This window comes from Patagioenas fasciata, chromosome 5 (genome assembly GCF_037038585.1).
Source record: "Patagioenas fasciata isolate bPatFas1 chromosome 5, bPatFas1.hap1, whole genome shotgun sequence".
Taxonomy (NCBI): Eukaryota; Metazoa; Chordata; class Aves; order Columbiformes; family Columbidae; genus Patagioenas; species Patagioenas fasciata.
The window spans coordinates 17,169,248-17,190,055 of record NC_092524.1 but is presented as its reverse complement, the minus strand read 5'-3'; the positions used below and the strand labels follow the sequence as shown (position 1 = coordinate 17,190,055).

Genomic DNA, 20,808 nt, shown 5'->3' with positions numbered 1-20,808 from the left:
AGTGAAGCTGACTAAGATTATGAAAAGTCTTGATAGAGATTAATGACTTGGGCTCAACTAGGAAAAGCTGCTGTGTCTGCTTCTCGATAAATCTTCAGGCTTTGCCATGGCTGTGAGGAGGGAAGAAATGACAAGGTGGTTTCAAGATGGCTGTAACAAGTGGAGTGTGGCTTCTGCTGGGGAAACAGCATCTGCTGGCAGCTGCTAATGAGATGGAGAAGGAAATCAGTCACCTGAGGAAGGACTTATAAAGGGATGCTTTGTAGTCTCAACCTTCAGTCTCAGCCTTAAGTCAGGCTGGAATGGGCTATCCAGAAGGAAACATCTCTGAATTGGGTTAGGAGTGCCAAATCCATTGCCAGGTTGCTTTTCGGTGATGCTGTGTGGTGATCTAGGACTATGCAAGACCCGGAAGAGTTTTGGAGGTATTTGGAACGGGTATGTCGTTTGTGTTTTGTTTTGTTGTGTGGGTTTTTTTTCTTTGTTTCTGTTTTTGTTGGTTTTTTGTTTGGTTTTGTTTGTTTTTCTTTTTTTTTTTTTTTTCCTTTGTGTGTGTGTGTTTTTTCCAGCCACCTTTTTTGAAGTCATGGTCTTGATGTTCACTGCAGAGTTTATGGTGGCAGGCATAAAAGCACGTGCATATTAGCCCCAAAATGTACACAGCTGAAGAAAGTGCAGGGATATCTCTTGCTTGAGAATTGTTACCCTCAGTACCAGTTCCACCACTCCTCTCTCCAGCTTTGGCTTCTAAAGCCTGAATCACTGGCACAGTCCTGGGTGAGCAGAGCTGGTGGGGGAAGCCTGTGGTGCTTTTTGGGATGAAGCTGGGGACCCTGGCAGTGAGCATCTGGCTGGGGCAGCTCTGGGCACCCTGGGCTGAGCCTTAGTGCTATAAAACTCAGCAAACTGATTTGTTTGCTCAGGAGGGTGAGGCGAGTGGGTGGGGATGATCTCCATCCAGTTGCAGTTTTTAATGCACTGCCAAGGCTGCTTTCTTCCTCCATCATTGCTTTTCCTTCTCAATCTGCCTTGTTCTCTTAAAACAAGGCTTTGAGAGCTTTCCTCTTGCAGGATCCTCTTAGTATCTGCTGTCAACTCTTTGAAGCAGGGCTGGTAGAGCTGGGCATCGTTTGGTGGCTTATTTCACTCAAGATGATCACAGCCTGCTTGGGACACTGTTCTTGGGAAGGCACACTTGTCTCGTGCACAAGTATCTCCTTTTCATGTTCCCATGGCCTGGGCAAGGCTAGCTGTCCCTCATCCACCAAGGCCAGATGTATGAGCATCTTCTGTCTGACCAATGCTTCTTGTGTACTTGGAGGACCCGGAGCGGGAGGATTCCCCTGTGGAAGATGCAACAAGTAGAGAAGTTAAAGAAGGGGGAAACCAGCTCCTCCTCAGCTTGTGACTTTGCTGGATTCTCACGTCTGCATCTAGAGGGCAGGGCAGGTATGTGCTCTGAGCTGGGTCTCTGTCGTCAAGTCTATGATCCCAGTTACAGCCTCACCAGCCAAGATTTCTTCTTGTGGAGATGAAGTGTGTGCGAGAGGGAGCAGAAGCTGTGATGCTGTGGTGCAAGGCTGTTCCTGCCGTGCCGTGATGCTGGAGGTGTCCAGGTGGCTTTTTCCAGGAGGCAGAAGCCAGCCTTTACCTGATCCTATACCACAGGGGCAAAGGGGGTTTGCTGGTGGGTAAGGGGGACAAAAGCAGGTATCCAAAACCAGTCTGCACAGTGCGGGTTGCCCCAGTGGGGAGTTTGTTCTTCTGCTTCACCCAAGGGACACTCCCTCTGTATTTAATTAGCAGTTTTGCAGGTCAGTGGCATGGTGAAAAGCAGGGCTTGGGCCAGGCAAAGGTCTGTTAGTGGAGGCAAGAAGTACTGAAAATTAAGGTGTTTGATATTAAGATTTATAATCTCAATCATCTACATCCAGATCCAAGTCTTCTGACCTCCGGAAGTCCCTCCCAAACCAAATTATTCCCTTGTTCGGTGATTTTTATGTTATTTGTCCCTGCACTTCAACAAATCAAGCAGGAGAGCCACACTAGAAGGCTGAGCCTTATACGTGCTTGTCACCATTCATCTGGCATGAGACAAAAATGATTATGGACTGTCGTTATTCAGCCTGGGTATGGGCTGGCTGTTCTCCAGACACAGATTTTTTTGGCTAGTCTCACAGTTTTTGAGATTTGGAGAGTTCTTCTCACCAGGAGCAAGCATGCCCGTTTTATAAATATTCATCAGCTACCATCATTATCTCTTGCAATTTTATGGGGAAAAGGTGTAGTTTGCCATGCATGGTTTTCTTTTTTAAAAGCTCCAACTCCTGCTTTTGTGGGTTCTGATGCAGCTTTTTCTTTTAAAGCACATTTTTATCCTTTGCTGTTGCAGGGGCGGGGAAGGGTGGTAGGGAGCAGAAATATATGAGGATGCCTCCCACCTCAAAACCCAAAGGCAAAGCCAGGACAGTTGGCTTTTGTCTGAGGCTCTTGCAAAGGAAAAGGGATCCCGACAGCAGCTGGGCCATGCGGCCAGGCCAGGGGGAGGCTGGCAGTGCTTGGTGGCAGAGGAAGGCCCCATGCAAGTGTCACCCGTGGCCGCTGAAGTTTGTAAGGAGGTGGGAGGAAAGCTGGTGCCTCTCGGCCGGAGCAGAGGAGGGGAGGAGGGACGGGCTGCAGCCAGCCTTCCCTCACCGGATCCCCGCTGTGTGCCGCTCGCTCTCGGGGGGCCCAGAGCCACGCTTCCCACTGAAACTACATCTCCCAGGCTGCCCGGCACGCTGACCTGCTGCCGGCTCCCCAGGGGTCTGCTGGGGGGATACGGGGCGGGGGGGGGCGGTGAGACACGGAGAAGCAGCCGCCTCCTCGGCTTCTGCCACCCCCAGCATCCTGCCCTTGCCTACGGTAAAGCACTGCAGTGCGGGGGGAAACTTTGGTGAATTGTCCTGTGCGATGCGGGGCTGGAGGGGCGGCAGCCATCGTCCAAGTGGCCTCTGGGAAACTCCGGTGGGAAAGAGGGGTGCTGGGAAGGGGGGTGCTGGGAGGGGTGCCAGTGAGAAAGGGGTAGAGGGGAGAGGTCGTGCCTGGATGCCGGGGTCTTTGGGGACGGCGGGACGGGGGCTTTGTGCTGGAGCCGGGCGCGGGGAAAGGGCGGAGCGGAGGAGGCGGCGGGGTGGTGCGCTACTCCTTGCGGGGTGATTGCTTCCTCCTCTGCCCTGGCCGAGGCTGCTGTGGATGAGATTTTCAGTTTCTCAGAGAGAGGCGAGGAACCCTGCCCCTATCCTTACCCTTATCCCTATTCCTTTCCTACCCTTCTCCCCCTTTTCCTACCCTTCTCCCCCTTTTTCCTCCCCTTCCCCTGCTTTTTCCTGCCCGTTTCCCCTGCCCCAACTGCGGCTGGGGCTCTTGCATCTAGAACTGTTCCTGTGACAGACTGGGCTTGTTTTGCTTCAGTCTGGTAACACGGAGGTGTTTATAGGACCACTTTACATCCCAGTGCACCTTTCACTGCCACGGGCAGGAAGGGAGGAGGGTTTCCCTCATGGGGGTAGCAGCTTCCTGCCCCAAACAGCCTGGTCCAAGGAACAGGACTGAAAATGGCTGTGCGGAGATGCTCCCTGATGACTCCTTTCATTTGAACTTTGTGGGCAGACCTAAAAAACCTCAGCCTCCCATTTCTCCATATTTCAAGTCTTGGCAGGATGGAGCCAGGGGAAAAGCAGAACAAGGACTTCATAGCTTTCACGCTGCTGGGCAAGAAATGCCCCCCAAAGAAGCTTGGCATTACAGGTGAGTGGGTACCCATCCGTGATGACTTGTTGCATGTCAACAAGGTGGGGATTTCTCAACCAGCCTTGCAAACTTCACACAGAGGTGATGAAACTCCTGCAGACACTTATTGCAGTTCAATTTGAGCAGAAGCAAGCACAAAGTCAATTAAGAATAGGAATTCAACAGAACTGAAATGAGTTCTCACCCTGCAAACAGCCTGACACATATCTCAAGTCCTGTGAGCAATGTCTGGGAGGATGGTAGGTTTGCAAACAAGTGTTTCATCACCCTGCTTATAAACATGGACATTGCAGATGTCTTTCTCTGAGCCAGTTGTCCAGGGGCAGCAAGCCCTCTGTGGGAAATAGGCACCTCAAGTCATGAATCACTCATAGTTAGCTTAGGATTAGAAAAACTGCACCCTTGGAAGAGCCAGTGATGAGCCCATTGCCTGTGACGGAGGTAGCTGGCTCAGCTGGAGGCCCCTTTCCAGTTGGCATCTGGGTTTGCCCTGGATGGAAAGCATTTTCTTCTTAACTTACATAAAAGTCAGAGCAGTTTAGAGATAGGAACCTGAATTTTGGCATGAAGGCTGTAACTTAAGACAGTCCAGTTAAAACACTTGGCCTTGGTGTTATAAAAAGCTGGTGGGAAACTTTACTTTGGATGTGATAAAGGGTGTCCTTCTGCACAGCCTCCTTTGAAGGTGCCTCTGCATTGGTTGCACTCATCCCACACCACCCCTGACTTTCGCACATGTGCTAAACTCAGGTTTGGTTCCATAGGGGAAAATTCATGTCACAGATACCCCCTGAATTAAGCAGCATTGGGATGTTCTTGGAAGATGCTTAGTGGGTTTGGGTGTTGAGTTTTCCTGGCTCAGCCCTCTGCTAGTCTGAGCTCATCCCCTCCCTTCCCAGGCCTGATTGTGAAGCACCTCCAGAAGACCTTCCAGAGGCCGATCTCCTTGCAGCTGCCTTCTCCCATGGCTGTCTCTCAGTGTTGCACAGGTAGGGGAGGCTGCCAAGGGTCTTCACAGCTGCCATCTTTTTTTATAAAATGTGGTGTCTGGGGGGTCGCATAGCACTTGCAAAAAGCCAGTGAGCTTGAAATAGATAATTTCTGGTGGGTCATTCCCTATGTGGCTACTGGTTTGTAGGGCCATTGTTGACCTTGAGGAGAGAAAAGATTTGTGACTTAGCATTTTTCATGAGCTCTATGACCATTTTTTTTTTAACTACCACAGTGTTTTTGCTGCTGCTTTGTTTTGGCACAGAGCCTGAAAGACCTTTTGAGAGCAGAAGCATGTTGCAGTCATACTGATTTGAGCACACAGAGGTCTCAACCTGTTCTCCAGACATGTTCTGAGTCATGTCCTGGTCTTTAGAAGGTCTGAGGGCATACAGACCCATGGAGGATTGTGATCAGGTGTCAGGTCACTGTGGTAATACTATCCAGGGGCAGGCTTGGTGAGAATGCCAGAGGGATCACATCCTGGACACATCAGCTGCTGAAGGCCTGGGCACAGACCAGTGCTGGGCAGATGTGTTGGCTGTTGCCTTTCCAGAGGACCTGCCAACTCAGCCTGAGGCTGTGGAGAAAGCTGTGCTGTGGTAGTGTCCAAGGTACATTCTGGTCCAAGTGTTCTGTGTGGAAATAGGAAAAGCTCCTGCAATGCATGAGGTGTGTGGCTGGGGCTGAGCTGGGAACCAAGTGATCGTGATGCTGGCTGTGAATGCAGCCTCTCCATTGCTGGAGGGGCTTCAGTCACCCCTGGGTGCTAACGTGGTCAGAAGGGATGTCATCCAGAGGGGTTTTCTGTTGTTTGTCCTCTTCCTGCAGCTGCTCTTTAACCCTTTGTGTTTTCAGTTTGAAATGCTGTCCTTCCTCCTGACTTCAGCTTGCAATGAGTTGCACATCCCTCCAGCAGCCCACACTGAAGAGTGTCCCTCTGGAGTGGAAGGGATCATTAAAATGCCTTGCTTCTCTTCAAGGCCAGTGTTTGTATCAAAAGCACCTCCTGTGAGTACTTCTGCGTGACTGTATGGAGTTGTTCTGTTCCTACAGGGTCTTGTCCAAACTTGGTGATGAGTAAACATGAAGTGCATGAAGAGAAGGGTGGGGAAGCGCTGCAACCTGGCACACACCGGTCCCTTTGCTTAGTGCCATCAGCAGGAGGGGACGACTCCTCCAGCATGCTGGCACCCCAGGACTGGCAGGGTGCTCTGCAGGTCCAGGTGAGCCTTTAGGGTATTGTTGTGCTTGTCCCCATGGAACAGGACGACTAGGTGTTTGGGTTGGTTATATGCAAGGTCTTCAGGATCTCTAGTGTCTCCAAGCTCTGCTGTAGGCAAGGCCAGCTGCCAGCTCATGTCTCCTTGCTTGTGCAGCTGGAGAGATGAGTTTCAATGGTCTCACCCATCCTTTCCTTTTTTTTTTTTTTTTTTTGGCAGATGGAAGTCGCTGAGAGCAGAGGGGCAGCCCACAGCACTGAGTCTCTGGTTCAGACATCCATTTCTTGTGCCCATAGATCTCCTCCCCTGCCTTGTCCAGTGGGCTCCCCTTCCAAGACCAAGCTCACCAGCCACTTCTCCCTCTTCTCAACACTGTCGTCGGGCTCTGAGACAGATTCTAGCCCCATGCCCCCTGCCAGCTCCAAGAAATACCTCAGGGGGAGCTGGAAGAAGAACTCACATCCTGAGGAGCCCACCAGTCTGAAACCAAGGGGGCTTGCATGTTCCCTCTTCACAGGACCCATCATTGCTCGGATAACTGACTGCATCTACTTGGGGAACCTCAACGCTGCCTACAGTGGACGGGCACTGTGCACAAACAGCATCGACAGCATCATTGACATGAGCAGCCTGCCCAGTGACTGCAGCTTGAGTGTCATCCCCTGCACCTGCCAACGGGGAGGGTTCAAGCACAGCTGGTCACGTCTCAAGGTCGACATCCAGGCTCCACTCCATGGGGATAATCATGACATGGGGCAGCCTTGCTTCCGGCACATCAACAACTGCATCGAAGCCTCACTGGAGAAAGGGAAGCGTGTCCTCATCCACTGCAGGGATGGTTACTCTCTAGGTCCTACTTGCGTCATTCAGTACCTGATGGTCAAGCACAGCATGAGGCTGTTGGCAGCCTATGAGTTGGTGAGGGCGCGGTACCCGCTGAACATCCAGGAGTGTCATCAGGATCTGCTGGTGGGTTTGGAGATGTCCCTGCAGCCTGGGAGCATCAACATCATGTGCCTGAAGCACTCCCTGTCAAGAAAGATGGCATGGAGCTAAACAGACAGGGTGGTTGTGTTGTTTGGCAGCAGGCCTGAAGAGGAAAAGCCATCTCATGAGTGAATGAGGTGACCGTAGCTGTGGGGTATGTAGGAAAGTACTGTCACAAGATGCCAAGGCGTTGGCCTTCCTTTGTAGCAGTTCCTAGAGGCTGGTGTTGGCAGAAGAGTATGGTGAACTTTCTTAGGGATACACTGGGGGGAGAGGGAATGTCGTGGGCAGGATGGCAGCCATGAGCTTTGCTTTGGTCTGATATGATATTGAGAAAGCGAAGGGCAGTCAGACACTGGTTTGCTCAGCAGTCCTGCCTATGGTTTTATCATAAGCGCAATTGCTGCTGAGCAGAAGGCTTTTTTTTTTTTTTTTTTTTTGCTAACAGTCTCATCCATAGGAATAAGACATAGTGTCATCTTGGTGTCGTGTCACTCCATGGTGCCTGTTCATTTAACATTTGTAGGATGTTGAAGAGGAGGCAAGGTATAAGGATGTAAGAGATGGCAATGAGGGACAGCGTGCGTGTATCCATCAGCCTAGTCCTTCCAACATGTGGTGGTTCCCTGGAGGAGCCTGGACCAGAAGTGCCACATCTGAGACTCTCTAAAGCATAAGGCAGAACCTCCTGTATGTACCAGATCTTCCTTCTGGCCTTGCAGGATGGTGAAAGTGCTTTGGGAATGGTGGACCATACCAATGGTGCATTCCTCTAGCATGAGCAGAGGGGAACAAGAGAAGGGAACAAGGTCATGTGCACCACAGGAAAGGTACCCAAGTGTGAACAATGTGTATATTCCCGGCCCCTGTGCAATACCCTCACTCATATTTCATATTGACAGTGATGAGCACCTCTCTGAAGGACTTGCCTGGAGCTTTTTTATGTCTTCCTTGAATTTTTCTGCAAGGAACTTGTTCATTTGTCACTCAGTTACACTACTTCCTTTGGAAACCTCTGTCTTTCTTAACTTTAACCATAGGTCTTAAGTGTGGGATGGTTTCTCCTCACCCTAGTACTACACCTCACCATCCACTCCTTCCATATCCTACAAACACAACTGTTAACCAAAATTTTGCTCATGGGACTTCTTTTTTTGAACTCTCTTATTCAACTATTTCAGGCAAACATTTCCTTATCACAAGGTGATAACCAAAACCCTGAACTCAGAGCAAATCTCTTTTGCTATGCTGCATGCCTGGACTCCAGGAAGTTAGGAAAGCCTTTGTTTCACAGGGCTGAAGGAAACTCCTTGTTGTGGGGAATATTTGAATGGATAACTCTGCCAGTTTTGATTCCACCACCAAGAGCAGGGGTGCTCTTTGGAGGGCTGGTGGGCCAACAGTGGCTGAAATGTGTGTGTCTGTGTAGGGAGCTAAAGAAAATGGCTGTAGAGACTTTAGAAAGAGAAATAAAGAGTTGGTTTGACTCTGGAGTCAAATGTGGCTTACGGAGTTGGCACTGAGAGGAGAAGTGAAGCGACTAAGCTGTCTCTGAATGGGTGATTACAGCTGTTGGCTGTTGAGAGTGGCTGCTGTCTGTCTGCAAATGTGTTTGCTTTGGTCTCTTTTTTGTTGTTGTTGTTTTCGGAGAAACTGGCAGAAGGAACTGTTTTTTATTGAAGTCCAGATGGGTGCCATGATGCCTCTACTAAGGAGTCTTCAGCAGCCGCAGCAAGGGTTGTTCCTGAGAGGCAGAAGCTGCTGGAGTTTAACCTCCATGTTTTCTAGGTCTGCTTGGAGCTGAAGACCCATGTCTCCCAGAGAGCTCACAATCTGGGGGACATGGATGTGCAGGAGATGAATGGGGAGGAGGGTTGGATTGGGCTGATCCTCGTTATAGCTCTTCCCAAGCCTGGCTCCTTCACTATGTGCTGACCCACAGCCATTGCATGAGAGCTCAGAATAGGGCAAAACCAGCCCAAACCTCTGCTGAACCACATGTTCACTGTGTGTTTCCACGAGTCTTACAGTGGATTTGAAAGGGGATAGCTCAGGTCTACAGGCCAGCATACACTGACACCGGGATATTCGCTACCCAAACCATCTACTTCTTGACATTTCAGAGGGACAAATCCTGAACGGATCCAGCCTGGCCCACACTAGAGTTTTCTCCGTCCTCCACCTGCCGCCAGGGCAAACACCAGCAAGATACCAGCCCCACTTGCTCTTCCTTCGCTGGCATCTGCAGCATTGCTTGCATGATGCTAAAGGTGCTGAAACAGAAAGCCTGCAACAGTGGATCTGCTGCTATCTATTAAAGATCTGAGAGACACCTGGAAAATATTGTCAGGGCCATGTCTGAATCAGCCTAAAAAACCCTGTCTGAAAGGGAAGGGAGTGCCTGGGCTGGGGGAGGAGGGCAGGAGCTGTTTGGGTTTCTGTCTCCATGGGATCCTCACACACACACACACACACACACTACATGTGCTGTGACAGGGGCTGGTAAATATTTCCAGCTACATTTCCACCTGACTCTCTTTCAGACCCATGGAGATATGGGTCTGGGTCATCCCACAGGGGGGCTACCTTTCTTGCTGGTAGTGTGGGGCTGCTCCCCCGTGCTCTGTGGCCTGTCCCCCGCTCTTGTGCTGCAGTGAGCCTTGGGGCTGCCCAAGTTTGTTTTCTAAAAAACTATTTGCATCGTAATATTTCACATGGGGAGGAACTGCAAATGTTTCCTGTGTGGTAAGAGAAGTTTGAAAAACATGCTAGTGATGGATGGCTTGCTCAGGTATTGCTCTTGCACATGCTATTGGCAATTGATTGTGGGGTGCAGGCTCTTTCCCCTCTTCATTCCTGAAGGGCTGAGCTGCTCACAGGTCCTTGGAGGCAAACGGAGCTGTGCCCTTGTCTGTGTCTCCAAGGGGAAATTTTATTAGAGGCCTTACAGATGGGTGGTTGTGTGCAGGGAGCCTGGGCTCCCACCAGCCTTGAAGCCATACCTAGTGTGGCTGGTTGGTGGGAGGAAGAGAGGGAGGAAAGCTCCCTCCTCGGCACTCCTGAGGAAAAGCACCTCTCCGGCCCCTCTGGGGTGACTCCGCTTGCCTACCCTACGGATAGAAGATGTCCTTCCCCTCCACACGCCTCTGCTTCTGGTGGCTGCCCTCTCCTGCGGGGCTGCCTGCCTGGCCTGCCCCAGCCAAGGGAGGTGCACAGGGGACTCTTGCACATCATTGGTCTGAGAAGGTCTCCATGCCCTTAAAAGAAGGTGGATTTTCTGCTGAGCCACCCGAGAAGCCCTTTTATACCTCCTTACTCAGCCAGCTGCCTGCGGCTCGCCAGTCCGTCCTGTCCAGCCAGCGGGACTTTCTGATTTTCTCGTCCAGACTTGGGTGAGCCGTTTTGCATGACTTTTAATGACCCAGCTTGCTCTTAGGGGGTGACGGGGGAGCAGATTCACTCACCTGAGTTTTATGGAGATAAACACCAGGTGGGGGTGACCTGCTGGGAGAAACGGGGGTGCTAATAAAACCTTCTCCATGCTTTGCCTGTTGGAGAGCGTCTGTGCATTGGAAAGTCTCCCTCTGTCTTTTCCAGTGACCTTCTTTCTCTTTGGTTTCATGCCTTCCCCTTCCGTGGCTGGTTCTGCTCTCCAGCTTGAGTAGTGAGGGCAAGCAAATCCGCAGGTTCCCTAACACTGACCTCCCCAGGGCCCCAGGACGTGGCACCCTTCCCTGTGGTAACTCAGTGATGCTTCCTACTTACATCCTTTCCTCCAGCTCCCAACCCGGTCCTTGCAGTGCCTTCCTGCCCAAAAAACACCCTCAGACAGGGACTGACATCCAGATTTACAGCCTGGCGTTGTCCCCTTGCTTCCTCGGCACTTGCAGCGTCGCTGCTGCTGAAGTGGGTGCGTGTATGCGTGGGACAGGGATGTCAGTAAAAATAGCTGGCGTTCCTCGGCCGCCCTGTCCCTCAGCTGTAGCCCAGGCACCTGCGGTGGCTTTTGCTTCGTGTCGCCTCGACCTCCCTGAGTCACGGGGGCTGGCACCAGGGAAAGGCTGCTGTCCGAGGAGACAGCTGCAGCTCCTTCTGCAGCTCCCTCACCATTTTTAGAAGCACTTTTCCCCCCTCCTCCCTAAAGTAATGTGATGGGCCTGCACATTTTCCAGGATAAAGTTTCCTTGGCCCTGGAAGCTGAGCCCCCATTAACACTTCACCTCCTGACAGAGTCTCCCAGGTTTGCAGGCTGTGTTTTGGGGGCTTGCCTGCTCTGCAAAGGACCAGCTTAGTTTGGGCTTGGCCAACACTCCTGCATCCTTCCATTAGAAGATACAAGCAGGAGATACTACTCTACTAGAAAAGTAAAATTCTGTTCATGGGGAAATAATTTACAACAAAACAAAGGTGCTTTTCCATCTCTTCCCTAATATGCTGCGTTGTACTCGTAAAATTTCTGCTCAAAGGAAATGCAAGGAACTGTTGGGGAAACTTTGTGCCTTTGCCAATTCAACAGCTTTCAACCTTGTTCTATGTCATCTGTGCTGAGGCTGTTGCAACAGGCTACCCTGCCCCATGCAGTGGATGCAAATACTGACATCAGCATCCTCTGAAGTCCTTCCTTGTCACCTGGGGTCACTGCCAACCCTCCACCGGCTTTGGGGTATTTTTTGTTCATGAAATGGGGCAAGACTGCATAGCAAAGTGAAGCAGTAAACTGAAAATAGCTGTTTCCTTCCTTCCTGCATAAAATGGTTTCCTGGGGGTCATACAAGAGATATAACTGCAGGAATTACTGTCACAAATCTCTTTTTCTGGTCCAGTACCCTTTGGTCCAGTCCAGAAGTCCCCTAATGCTGAAGTTGGTGTGGATATGAGTTGGCACATGTTTGGCTCTTGTCCACAAATTACAGCTTAGTTCCCTATATGATGAAAATTTGGAGAAGTTGAGAAATAAGAGCAAACCTGTTCCTCTTTTTTTTTTTTCTTTTCTCCTCCTTCTAATGGAATCTTGATTTGTTTTCCAACCCAAGAAAGTCACCACCAGCACGAATAATTGTGAACCATTTCTCTTGGTTTTCATTGCAGGCTCACAACCATTTAAAGCAAGATGTCTGAGTAAGTTCCCATTTTTTCTTACTCTAATATGCTGTTGGCATTTAAAAACTTTTGTTCGACAGCCAAATTTTTGTGCATATTAAGATTCCTCTGCTTGTTTCCAATTTATATGCTAACTGCCTTTTTCTCCCCTTTCTCTTCTTTGCCTTCCTTGTCCATTTGCTCTTCCTGAACAGTGAAGAGGTAAGTGTGTCTTGCTGGGTTTTTTTCCTTTAGCAATGGTCATGGCATCAGTCCTGGCTTCACCATTCCTCCTTATGAAGAACAGCTGATGGGTGTGGGGAAGGGTGGTTAATGGCAGGGCTTGCTTGCTGACTCCTGGAAAAGGAGAAGAAAAATCCCTTTTGAAGGTCTTTCCTACTTCCTGGCTTGGAGTTAGATGCTCTTTTCCCTCCTTTTCCTGCTTCCCCAGCCAGCCACGAGATGGTGCTGGGAAGGCGGTGGTCCAGAGCCGCCTTTCCTCCATCACCCATCCACCATCCAGTCTTTGGCTTACCATCCTCTCCATCTTCCCCTGCCTAGGCCCACGTTTTCTGCCCACTGAGGGCTGCCAAATCATTTCTCAAAGGCGATTCAGGGAGACCTGGGTCCAGCGGAGCATGAACAGGAGGAAGGTTGCATCCTTAGCAAGTTCTCCCTGGTTTCTGGCAGGGCCGGAGCAGGACTGGGCTCAAAGCTTGGGGGTGGCTGGGGAAACACAGGGGAAGGCATGGGACAGTTGTGTGTGGCTTTGTCACTTCATATCGCCTCTTAGCAGGTTGCTCCATTCTTCATCTCTGCTTGGCATCTCCTCATATGTCCAGAACACCACAACTTAAAGCTTATCCTCATTGAAAGAAAAAAGGATTTCAGGGACACATAGAAACTCTACAATATGGTGCTGATGTCCAACAAGTGCTTTTATTCCCATCAAAGCCAGTGCCCCTGGTAAAGGCTGGGAGGGCACTTTTTGCTGCGGTACCAGTTTTCAGATAAAGAATAAGCCCTGGCCTAACAATGCTCAAGGGATCTGCTCTGTTGTGGACCATGCCCAGATTCATATGAGCAAAATCCTCCCAGTTAATGGTGTACCGCATCCCTGAGCTGGATGCCTTTTCTCTGCAGAGCCTTCTGGCCCTGTCAGGAGGACCTTAGCACCATTTGCATATGTAAAATGTCAGATTTTGTTACATTTCACTCTGTAGGTCCTTATCCACTTCCTCTATGCAACACAGACACACCTAAATGCTCTTCCACCACAGCATATCAGATGTCAGGGTGCACTTCCCCTGCCTCAACCACAGTCAGCCTTGCTGGGTCTTCTGGACAAAATGTTGAGGAAACAGCTGCAATGCAGTGGCACATCAAAGTTATGACTTCCTTTATAAATAGGAGACCTGTTACTTCTGTTCCAGCACATCATGAGTACAGAAGGGCTGGCTTGGTCTTCCAGACTCCCCAAATTATTTCTCACCTGGTATCCCAGGAAAGAGGGAACTGGCTTGCATCTTGCAGCCGCAGCTTTGTGGTCCTCCACCTCTCCTGGCCAGAGCAGCCTCCAGGCCTGCAGATCTTGTAGTTGTGTCTGTCCTCCAGTTGTGATGAACCTTCAGCATCACCTGTGCTGGACTTTTTGGCTCCAAGAAATTACACAGTCTTCATGTTTTCACCTGCCTGGCCATCATTCTCACCAGGTGTGCCATGGTCTGTTCAGAAGGACACCCCACATCTCTCCAGTGCTGTCAGGCCTGTTGGCCTGAGTGCAAAGCAAAACACATATCTGCATGAACAGGGAAAGAATGAAAAGGTTAAAAGTACCAAGAAGCCAAGTTTGAAATGATATTTTATAGGCATATCTTCAAGTCCATCATCCTCATTATCTTTTCTGGAGGAACTTTGTAGGTTTTAACTACCTGAGGTTAGCAAAGCTGGGTTCAGTAGGGACCCTCTTCTTTGAGTGACACTGTTTTGGAGACCAGCTGTGTCTTAACCCATCCATCCCAGCTGGAGCCAGCTCCCTGGCAGGACTGCAGGTCCTCAGCAGACTGTGGGGTTGCAAGGAGAAGGGGAATGGGAAGGGGAATGGGCACCTGATAACCTGCTTTTCTCTTATTCCTCCCACTTGCAGAAAAAAAGGAGGGCAGCTACTGCCCGTCGGCAGCACCTGAAGGTACGTGGCACTGCTGGGGCTGAGTGAGACATCTCCCAACCATCCTATCTCTCATTCCTAGCCAGCCAGCTCTTGGCACTTTCCCTCCTGTATGAGGCCTCCCATGCTCTTCCCCACTCCTTATTGAGTCCTTGCCAGTATCCCTTTCTTGGAGATGCTGGTATTGATGTGGAGCTCCCCGAGCTGCCTCTCCATCAGGGCTCTCTCTCCCCTGCCAGCCCCCTCTGCCCTCCGCCCTTGCCTCCACCCTGTACTGACCATCCTTCTCCTGCCTTCCAGAGTGCTATGCTCCAGCTTGCCGTCTCTGAAATAGAAAAAGAACAAGCTGCTAAAGAAGTGGAAAAGCAAAACTACCTGGCAGAGCATTGCCCTCCTCTCTCACTCCCAGGATCCATGCAGGAACTTCAGGTAAAGACTTCTTTAAGTCTTTCACTGTGCCAGAGAAGAAAGGATTTGGCTCCATCAGTGAGCCTGGTGGATGTAGATCTCTCCCATCTTGACCTTCTTCTCACCATTGGGGGCCCTGGAGCTGGCTGGATGTGGAACTGGCCTGTGAGGCAGCTGGGGTGTCTCTGAAAAAAAAAAAAAAAAAAGGGGGCTCTGGCTGGCAGGAAAGCTGTGTTTCTAACAACATGTCGAGGCAGCATTTGCCTGAAGCCAGTGGCGTGGAGACTGGGAGCTGGCCTGCAAGCCACACTTCACCATCTGGTCTTGGCCCCATCTGGTCTTCTGGACTGTGGTCTTTCAGAGCCAGAGTGGTGAGAAGAGAGTAATCACGTGTATGGGTCCTAGCAGTCAACATCCCTCTCTGCTTTTCCTCCCAGGACCTGTGCAAAAAGCTTCATGCCAAGATAGAGTCGGTGGATGAAGAAAGGTATGACACAGAAGTGAAGCTACAGAAGACTACCAAGGAGGTGAGATTTCCCCAGAGACATCCTTCAGGGGAGTCTCCAGCCCATCCTTTGTGCCTCCCAGCACCACTTGGGTCCATCTCACGAAACCCACGCCCTCTGCCCCCTCCCGTTTTGTCCTTTTGCAGCTGGAAGACTTGAGCCAGAAGCTCTTTGACCTGCGGGGCAAGTTCAAGAGGCCACCCCTGCGCAGGGTGCGCATGTCCGCTGATGCGATGCTGCGGGCCCTGCTGGGCTCCAAGCACAAGGTCAACATGGACCTTCGAGCCAACCTGAAGCAAGTCAAGAAGGAGGACACGGAGAAGGTACCCATTCCCTCTCCCCTATGCCCATACAGGAGTTGGCCTCCGTTTTTTGAAGCTCATGCCTCCCTGTGTGACAGAGAGGGCTGAGGATGAGCCTTTCTCCATAGCATTCTTCCTGCTCAGTGTTTCCTCCTCTGGCAGTGATGATGTTGAAAAACGAGGGCGCAGCCCCAGAAATGTACTGCTTGGGTGGAATTGGGTTTCTCTAGCTGACATGGGGTTCTCCTTGGGTGGGCAGGTAGAGGGCCCTGCCTGGGTGGGTTGTCACCCTGGAGGGCACTGCTTGCACCCATGTAACCATCCGTCCCCCAGGAGAAAGACCTCCGTGATGTTGGCGACTGGAGGAAGAACATCGAGGAGAAGTCTGGCATGGAGGGCAGAAAGAAGATGTTCGAGGCTGGCGAATCCTAAGCCCTGATCTCTCCACACCCGTTCTCCTCCCCCACCTGTCCCTGCCATCCCTCCCCGGCTCAGTTTCACCAGCTGGATGCTGTTCCTTTCTGGTTTTGCGAAGAGCTGCATCATGGCAGCAGTGGTGTAAATAAAGCTTTGGTGGGAGAGGTGGGTGTTGCCTGCCTGGCGTCCGGACCCTCATCCATGCCATGGTGACAGAAGGGCCTGCCCCCACTGAGGGGATCCTGGTAGGGATGGGGAGGCTTTGGTGGGGGCCAGGCTGTGGGGATGAGGGACCTCTCTGCTGTTGATTCCAGCAAAGCTGAGATGCTCATCCCTCTCGTTGCAGGCAGGAAAGGGTGAGGCTGTGCCACCATGCTCTGCTGGCATTCTCCTGCCAGGCTGTACCACCAGCTCTTGGCCATGTCTTTCACCAGTGGCAGAGACAAAGAGATGAGTGTCCAAGCCCCAGCAGGTGTTGCAGAACCCCCATGCACAGTGGTGACAGCAGGAAGCTGTGGGGAAGGAGCAGAGCTGGGCAGGGAGGTCAGGGGTAACAGCCATAGGTCAGGAGCAGACCCTTCAGCTCCAGCAGACTTTGAGACGCGCCAGGTCAGGACAGCCCCGGCAGCTCCTGCTGCAGCACCTTGGTACCGGTGCACTGTAGGGCACTGTGGTATAGAGATATTGGCTATCCCTAAAGTGGCATGGGCACCTGGTGGAGTGGTGAGTCACTCCTCTGTCCCTACCACGGTGGGGATGTCTGTGTCTCCTGCTTTCCCCCCGGGTAAGCCCAGAACTTCCCTATTTTGAGATGTTGGCAGAGACAAAACCTTAAAATATTCCCAATGGTTTAAAAAAAAAAAAAAAAACACACAACAAAAACCCCTCCAAATTTGCCTTCCCTCTGCCTCTCACCCATCCCCCCCAAACCCTCAAGCCCATGAAGTTTCCGGCACAGCTCACTTCTGCTGTGCACAGGAAAGCGAAACGACGGCATCACCCTCGCGCCAGAGCTGTCTGTGGGGCCACTGTGCTGGCCAGGGGAGAAGATGTCAGACTCAGAGGGCTGCCAGGAGGGTGCGGAAGGTGTGAACCAAGTGGGAGATGAATCCTCTGGGGAGAGCAAGAGGTGAGGTCTGGGATCCCAGTTCCCCAACAGCACAGCTGCCTTCCAGTCCTGGGAAACTGGGAGACTGGGAAACTGGGGAGTTGCTGATGGGAAAGGATAATGCATGGCCAAAACCATGATGATCCATTAATCTGAAATGGGTCAGATGCTCCGGAAGGCTTTTCACGAGATCCTCCAGCTAGAGAGAGACTTCAGCATTCTAAGGGTCTCCTTTGAATTTCAAAGCCTTTGGGAGGGGGGTGATCCAGTGGGGAATTGCAGCTCCAGCAGCAGGCAAGCTCAGCAAGGAGTCTGGTAACCTGGACCAGCTCTGCAGCTGAAATCAACCCCATCTTTAAGACCAGTGGGTGGAGATCAGCTGCCTCCTCTAGCAGCAATGGCTGGGCACATCTGATTTCTTGCTGTGTCCTCTGTGTCTCTAATGGAATTAATCTGGCAGTGTTTCAGGCTGGTTGCTGTAAGGTTATACATCACCCTGTGCCTTCACTCTGCTTTGTTGCTTTATCAGCAGAGATTGTAAAATTTGGGGTCTGTTCACTCCAATGCAGATAGCTTTCCATGGGGGATAAGAAGACAACAGATCAGTAGCAGAGACCATATCTGTCTGTGGTGGAGGTAGACAGAGATAAGCTTGGCCAAGGTATATCACCCGGAAGTACTCAGATTTGGACTGGATTCAGGCTGAGCACCCAGGGAGCTTGGGGTTGCCTGGTTTTTCACCTCCATCTTCAAAGCTCGCATTAGCATTTCTCCGCAAGGCTTCTTAAAGGCAGCGCTGTTACTGTTGGTAGGAAAGAAAAACCCTTGAGTGACAGTGAGAGGAGAAAGGTGTGTCATCTCCTGTCACTAATGGTTGAAGTAAGTGTTTTGCCTGACACATGACAGCAATTAGCCTTGGCTGAAGACTTGACTGGAAGCTTCAAAAGCTGCTGGAAGGCTCCATGCATGGCTCTCTGCTGAAACAAAGGGGAAGCCTTGGCTGCTAGGGGAGTGCAGGGGTTTCCCGGTGTGATCTGTGACATTCCCAGCATTGCTCCAGCCTGGCTGTGCCTCCGTTGCAGGCTCAGCTCACCTTGCAGGAGCAAGGAGCAGATGCTGGGAGCAGCCCAAGGCAGTTGATTCTTCCTGCTCCCCCCTTGCTGCAGCAGGTGCAGGTGTGTTGGCACAGCCAGGGCCAGTGGTGGGGGCTGCTGGTGGGGCAGGGGCAGTTTGTTCTCTTCTCTGTTTCTTGCTGGAGTCTCAGCTAAATAAGAGGGTCTCTGGAGGGGTCTGTTCCATAGCACTCCGACGCTTATAGTCTTCAGAAACATGTTTAAAAATTGTATATATGAATAACGATGGCAGGCTGGCATGTCCCTTCGTCCCTACCTGCGTTTTATAATTGTAATGAAATATGAAACTTGAGGGCAAAAGTAGTGAGCAAAAATAACTTCCTTTTTGCTTTAAAAATATGGAGAATTACTTTCCCTCCCGACTTGTGTAATAGTTTCATGTGCAGTTCTAAACTTCTGCTGCTTTTAGTTACACTATTAAAACGCTTGCTGGGCTCTGGTGATCTCCACTCCCAAAATGGAGGAAGGAAGCATTTAGTTGCTGTTTGGGGCTACTTCTCACTCTGTGGCTAGCTCAGCTCTCTGATCTCCCCTCCTTGAGGACAAAAATATTTTCAGGCTGACCTGTGTGGATGGAGTCAGGACAGTGTTCCTATGACAGCTTAAGGCGTGCTGGAGGTGTGAGCAGTGAGTCCTGTGATGCAACTGCAAGGAAAGTAAATCCCAAGGCTCCCTAGTGTAAACGCACAGTGAATAGATATGGGGAGAAAAAAGGGTGCTGGGTTTGCTTAACCGACGAATCTTACCTATTTAACTGTGTGCAGGGTACATAGAAGACAAGCTTGCATTAGAAAATGTCCTAAAAATCCTAATTTAGACATAGTTTACCATTTCCCCATATAAATCAGGACATGCTGACGGTCTTGCTGACACTAGTGTATCACCACCTAAACCAAACTGATGTTATGTTACTTTCCATGAACTGGAATTGCTATATAGTAAACCACTGCACTGTGGGCCTGATGTGAAGCATTCTCAAAAGAAACAAGAAAATGGGGGATGAGAGGATGGAGAGGTGGCTGCTTGGGTTGTCCTTCCTGATGGTGGTTCAGGATGAAGGAGTCAACTCTCCTGCCTTGACAGAGGGAGGCTGGGAGTCTGAGGTGTGGGAGAAGCCTGCCTTATAGCAGGGCTAGATAACCCAGCATGTTACTCAGAGGACTCTTCATAGAGCTCTGCAGTCTTCAGGCAAGTTTCTCTTGCATATAGGGTCTGAGATGAGAGACTGGCTTTGCCCAAATTCCCGTCTCCATCCTTCTGGGGCTTCCCACCCCTTGAGCTGCAGGGAGCACTTGGCAGCCCATGTATGGTCACTGCCTGGGGAGAGGCTCTGCTGTGCCAGCAAGCCCCAGGCTTTCGTTTGCCATGTCTGTCCCCAGCTGTCTTGAATTCTCCAGATCCTTGGAGGAGTCTCGAGGGTCCTTGCTAGGATGACTGCTGTTGCTAAGTATACCCATGGCTGGAAGGCGGTTGTCTGGGAAAACTGATATGCGGAGAGCCTTTGGATCCCTCGGTGCACTGCATTCCTTAGGGGAGGGATGGAAGGGTGGCTGATCCCTGCTCAGGAGTAACCGGTCACAGTTTGACCCAGCTGGGCTCATTAAAGTGGAAAAATAGTAGGGAAATGAAAAAGGGAGGGCCAGATGGATCATTTAATGAAGTTGGGGAATACTATAGTGTCTCAAAATTGGACATAGGTGCTCTGGCAGCGGCATTAGGGATACAGACCTGTCTCTAATTATAGGGAGGTATCAGGTGCCTCCACTGCCCCTTTCTCCTTGAAAAAAAAAAAAAAAAAAGCCTGGCTCGCCTTACCTCTGAACTTATTTTGCAAAGTAAAACTATGGGTTTGGAGGTGTGTGTGTTAAAGTAGGGGATTGCCCAGCAGCCTTTATTTGATTTTTACTTTTTTAAACCACAGGAGACTCTCTGCTGGCTGGAGGGCTCACTGTTTTAAGACTCTTGGGGTGAAGACTGTCTCTGAAGCTTGTGGGCATCCCTTGTGCCCGGATTTTGGAGAGACCTGTCTGTGGGGAAGGCTGGCTGTCTCTCCAGGGGACCATCCTGGGGGCTGCTAGGAGGAGGTTTTGCTAGACTGGCATTGCTGGGGTGGGGTGAAAAAGCACTTCTGCTGGCTGAGGCAGTGCTGGGACTTCAGTTCCTCTGGAGGAAGTGGTGCAGCCCGGCCTGCACTCCGGGCCACGCAGCCCTGCTGGCTGTGGGGGGCCCAGGCATCCCCTGGCTGCACCCCACGAGAGGGCGAGCTCTGCTCAGCGTGATTTGTCCAAGAGCCCTGATAGATCTGCAGCAAAGGGGAAAGTGAAGATTTCCAGGCAGAGTTTTGGGACATGGCAGGGCTTTACTGCTTGCATGGAGCAGGCAGGCACCCCCCAGGGTGGTAGTGACCCCAAGGGCGACCTGCTGTCAGGGAATATGATGGCACTTTGGGACAGGGTAGCATCCTGGCCTTGGGTCAGATCAGAATCTGTTTGCAACTGTGCTGCCCATGTGGGTTAAGCTGCATGGGCTTTCCCAGGTTTGCTGCAACTGAAATAGGACAAGTGCTGCTCCATGGGCATGGCTGAGAAGTGCAAGGTGTGTGGAGGGCTGATTTGGAAAGGTGGGAGGAAAGAGAGTTTCTTGTACCTCGCTGGTCTGGCATCCTCCCTGCACACCTGGGTTTTGTGTGGTGTGCT

The 20,808-nt window shown here is 51.0% G+C and overlaps 3 protein-coding genes across 5 annotated transcripts in view; all 3 read left to right on the top strand.

Moving 5' to 3' along the window:
- Positions 1-2,763: 2,763 nt before the first annotated feature.
- LOC136101868 (uncharacterized) lies at positions 2,764-12,115 on the top strand. 3 transcript variants are annotated; one of them, XM_071808998.1, is made up of 6 exons: positions 2,768-2,904; positions 3,692-3,789; positions 4,692-4,781; positions 5,839-6,008; positions 6,225-10,384; positions 12,081-12,115. In XM_071808998.1, exons 2-5 carry the CDS (start codon positions 3,702-3,704, stop codon positions 7,059-7,061), a joined length of 1,185 nt encoding a protein of 394 aa, XP_071665099.1. In that variant the 5' UTR covers positions 2,768-2,904; positions 3,692-3,701; the 3' UTR covers positions 7,062-10,384; positions 12,081-12,115. The 3 variants fall into 3 exon arrangements, with proteins under 3 accessions (XP_071665101.1, XP_071665099.1, XP_071665100.1); XM_071808999.1 differs by having other exon boundaries at positions 12,026-12,115; XM_071809000.1 differs by lacking the exon at positions 4,692-4,781 and having other exon boundaries at positions 2,764-2,904.
- Positions 12,116-14,136: 2,021 nt separating this feature from the next.
- TNNI2 (troponin I2, fast skeletal type) lies at positions 14,137-16,069 on the top strand. Its single transcript, XM_065840203.2, has 5 exons — positions 14,137-14,259; positions 14,539-14,667; positions 15,084-15,173; positions 15,299-15,475; positions 15,788-16,069. Exons 2-5 carry the CDS (start codon positions 14,545-14,547, stop codon positions 15,884-15,886), a joined length of 489 nt encoding a protein of 162 aa, XP_065696275.1. The 5' UTR covers positions 14,137-14,259; positions 14,539-14,544; the 3' UTR covers positions 15,887-16,069.
- A 771-nt stretch (positions 16,070-16,840) lies between these two features.
- The window catches only part of LSP1 (lymphocyte specific protein 1), a 52,923-nt gene continuing 48,955 nt past the window's right edge, over positions 16,841-20,808 (top strand). Inside the window, exon 1 of the mRNA XM_065838836.2 lies at positions 16,841-17,000. Coding sequence (XP_065694908.1) covers positions 16,921-17,000 — 80 coding nt within the window. The 5' untranslated portion in view covers positions 16,841-16,920. The remainder of the gene's footprint in view (positions 17,001-20,808) is intronic.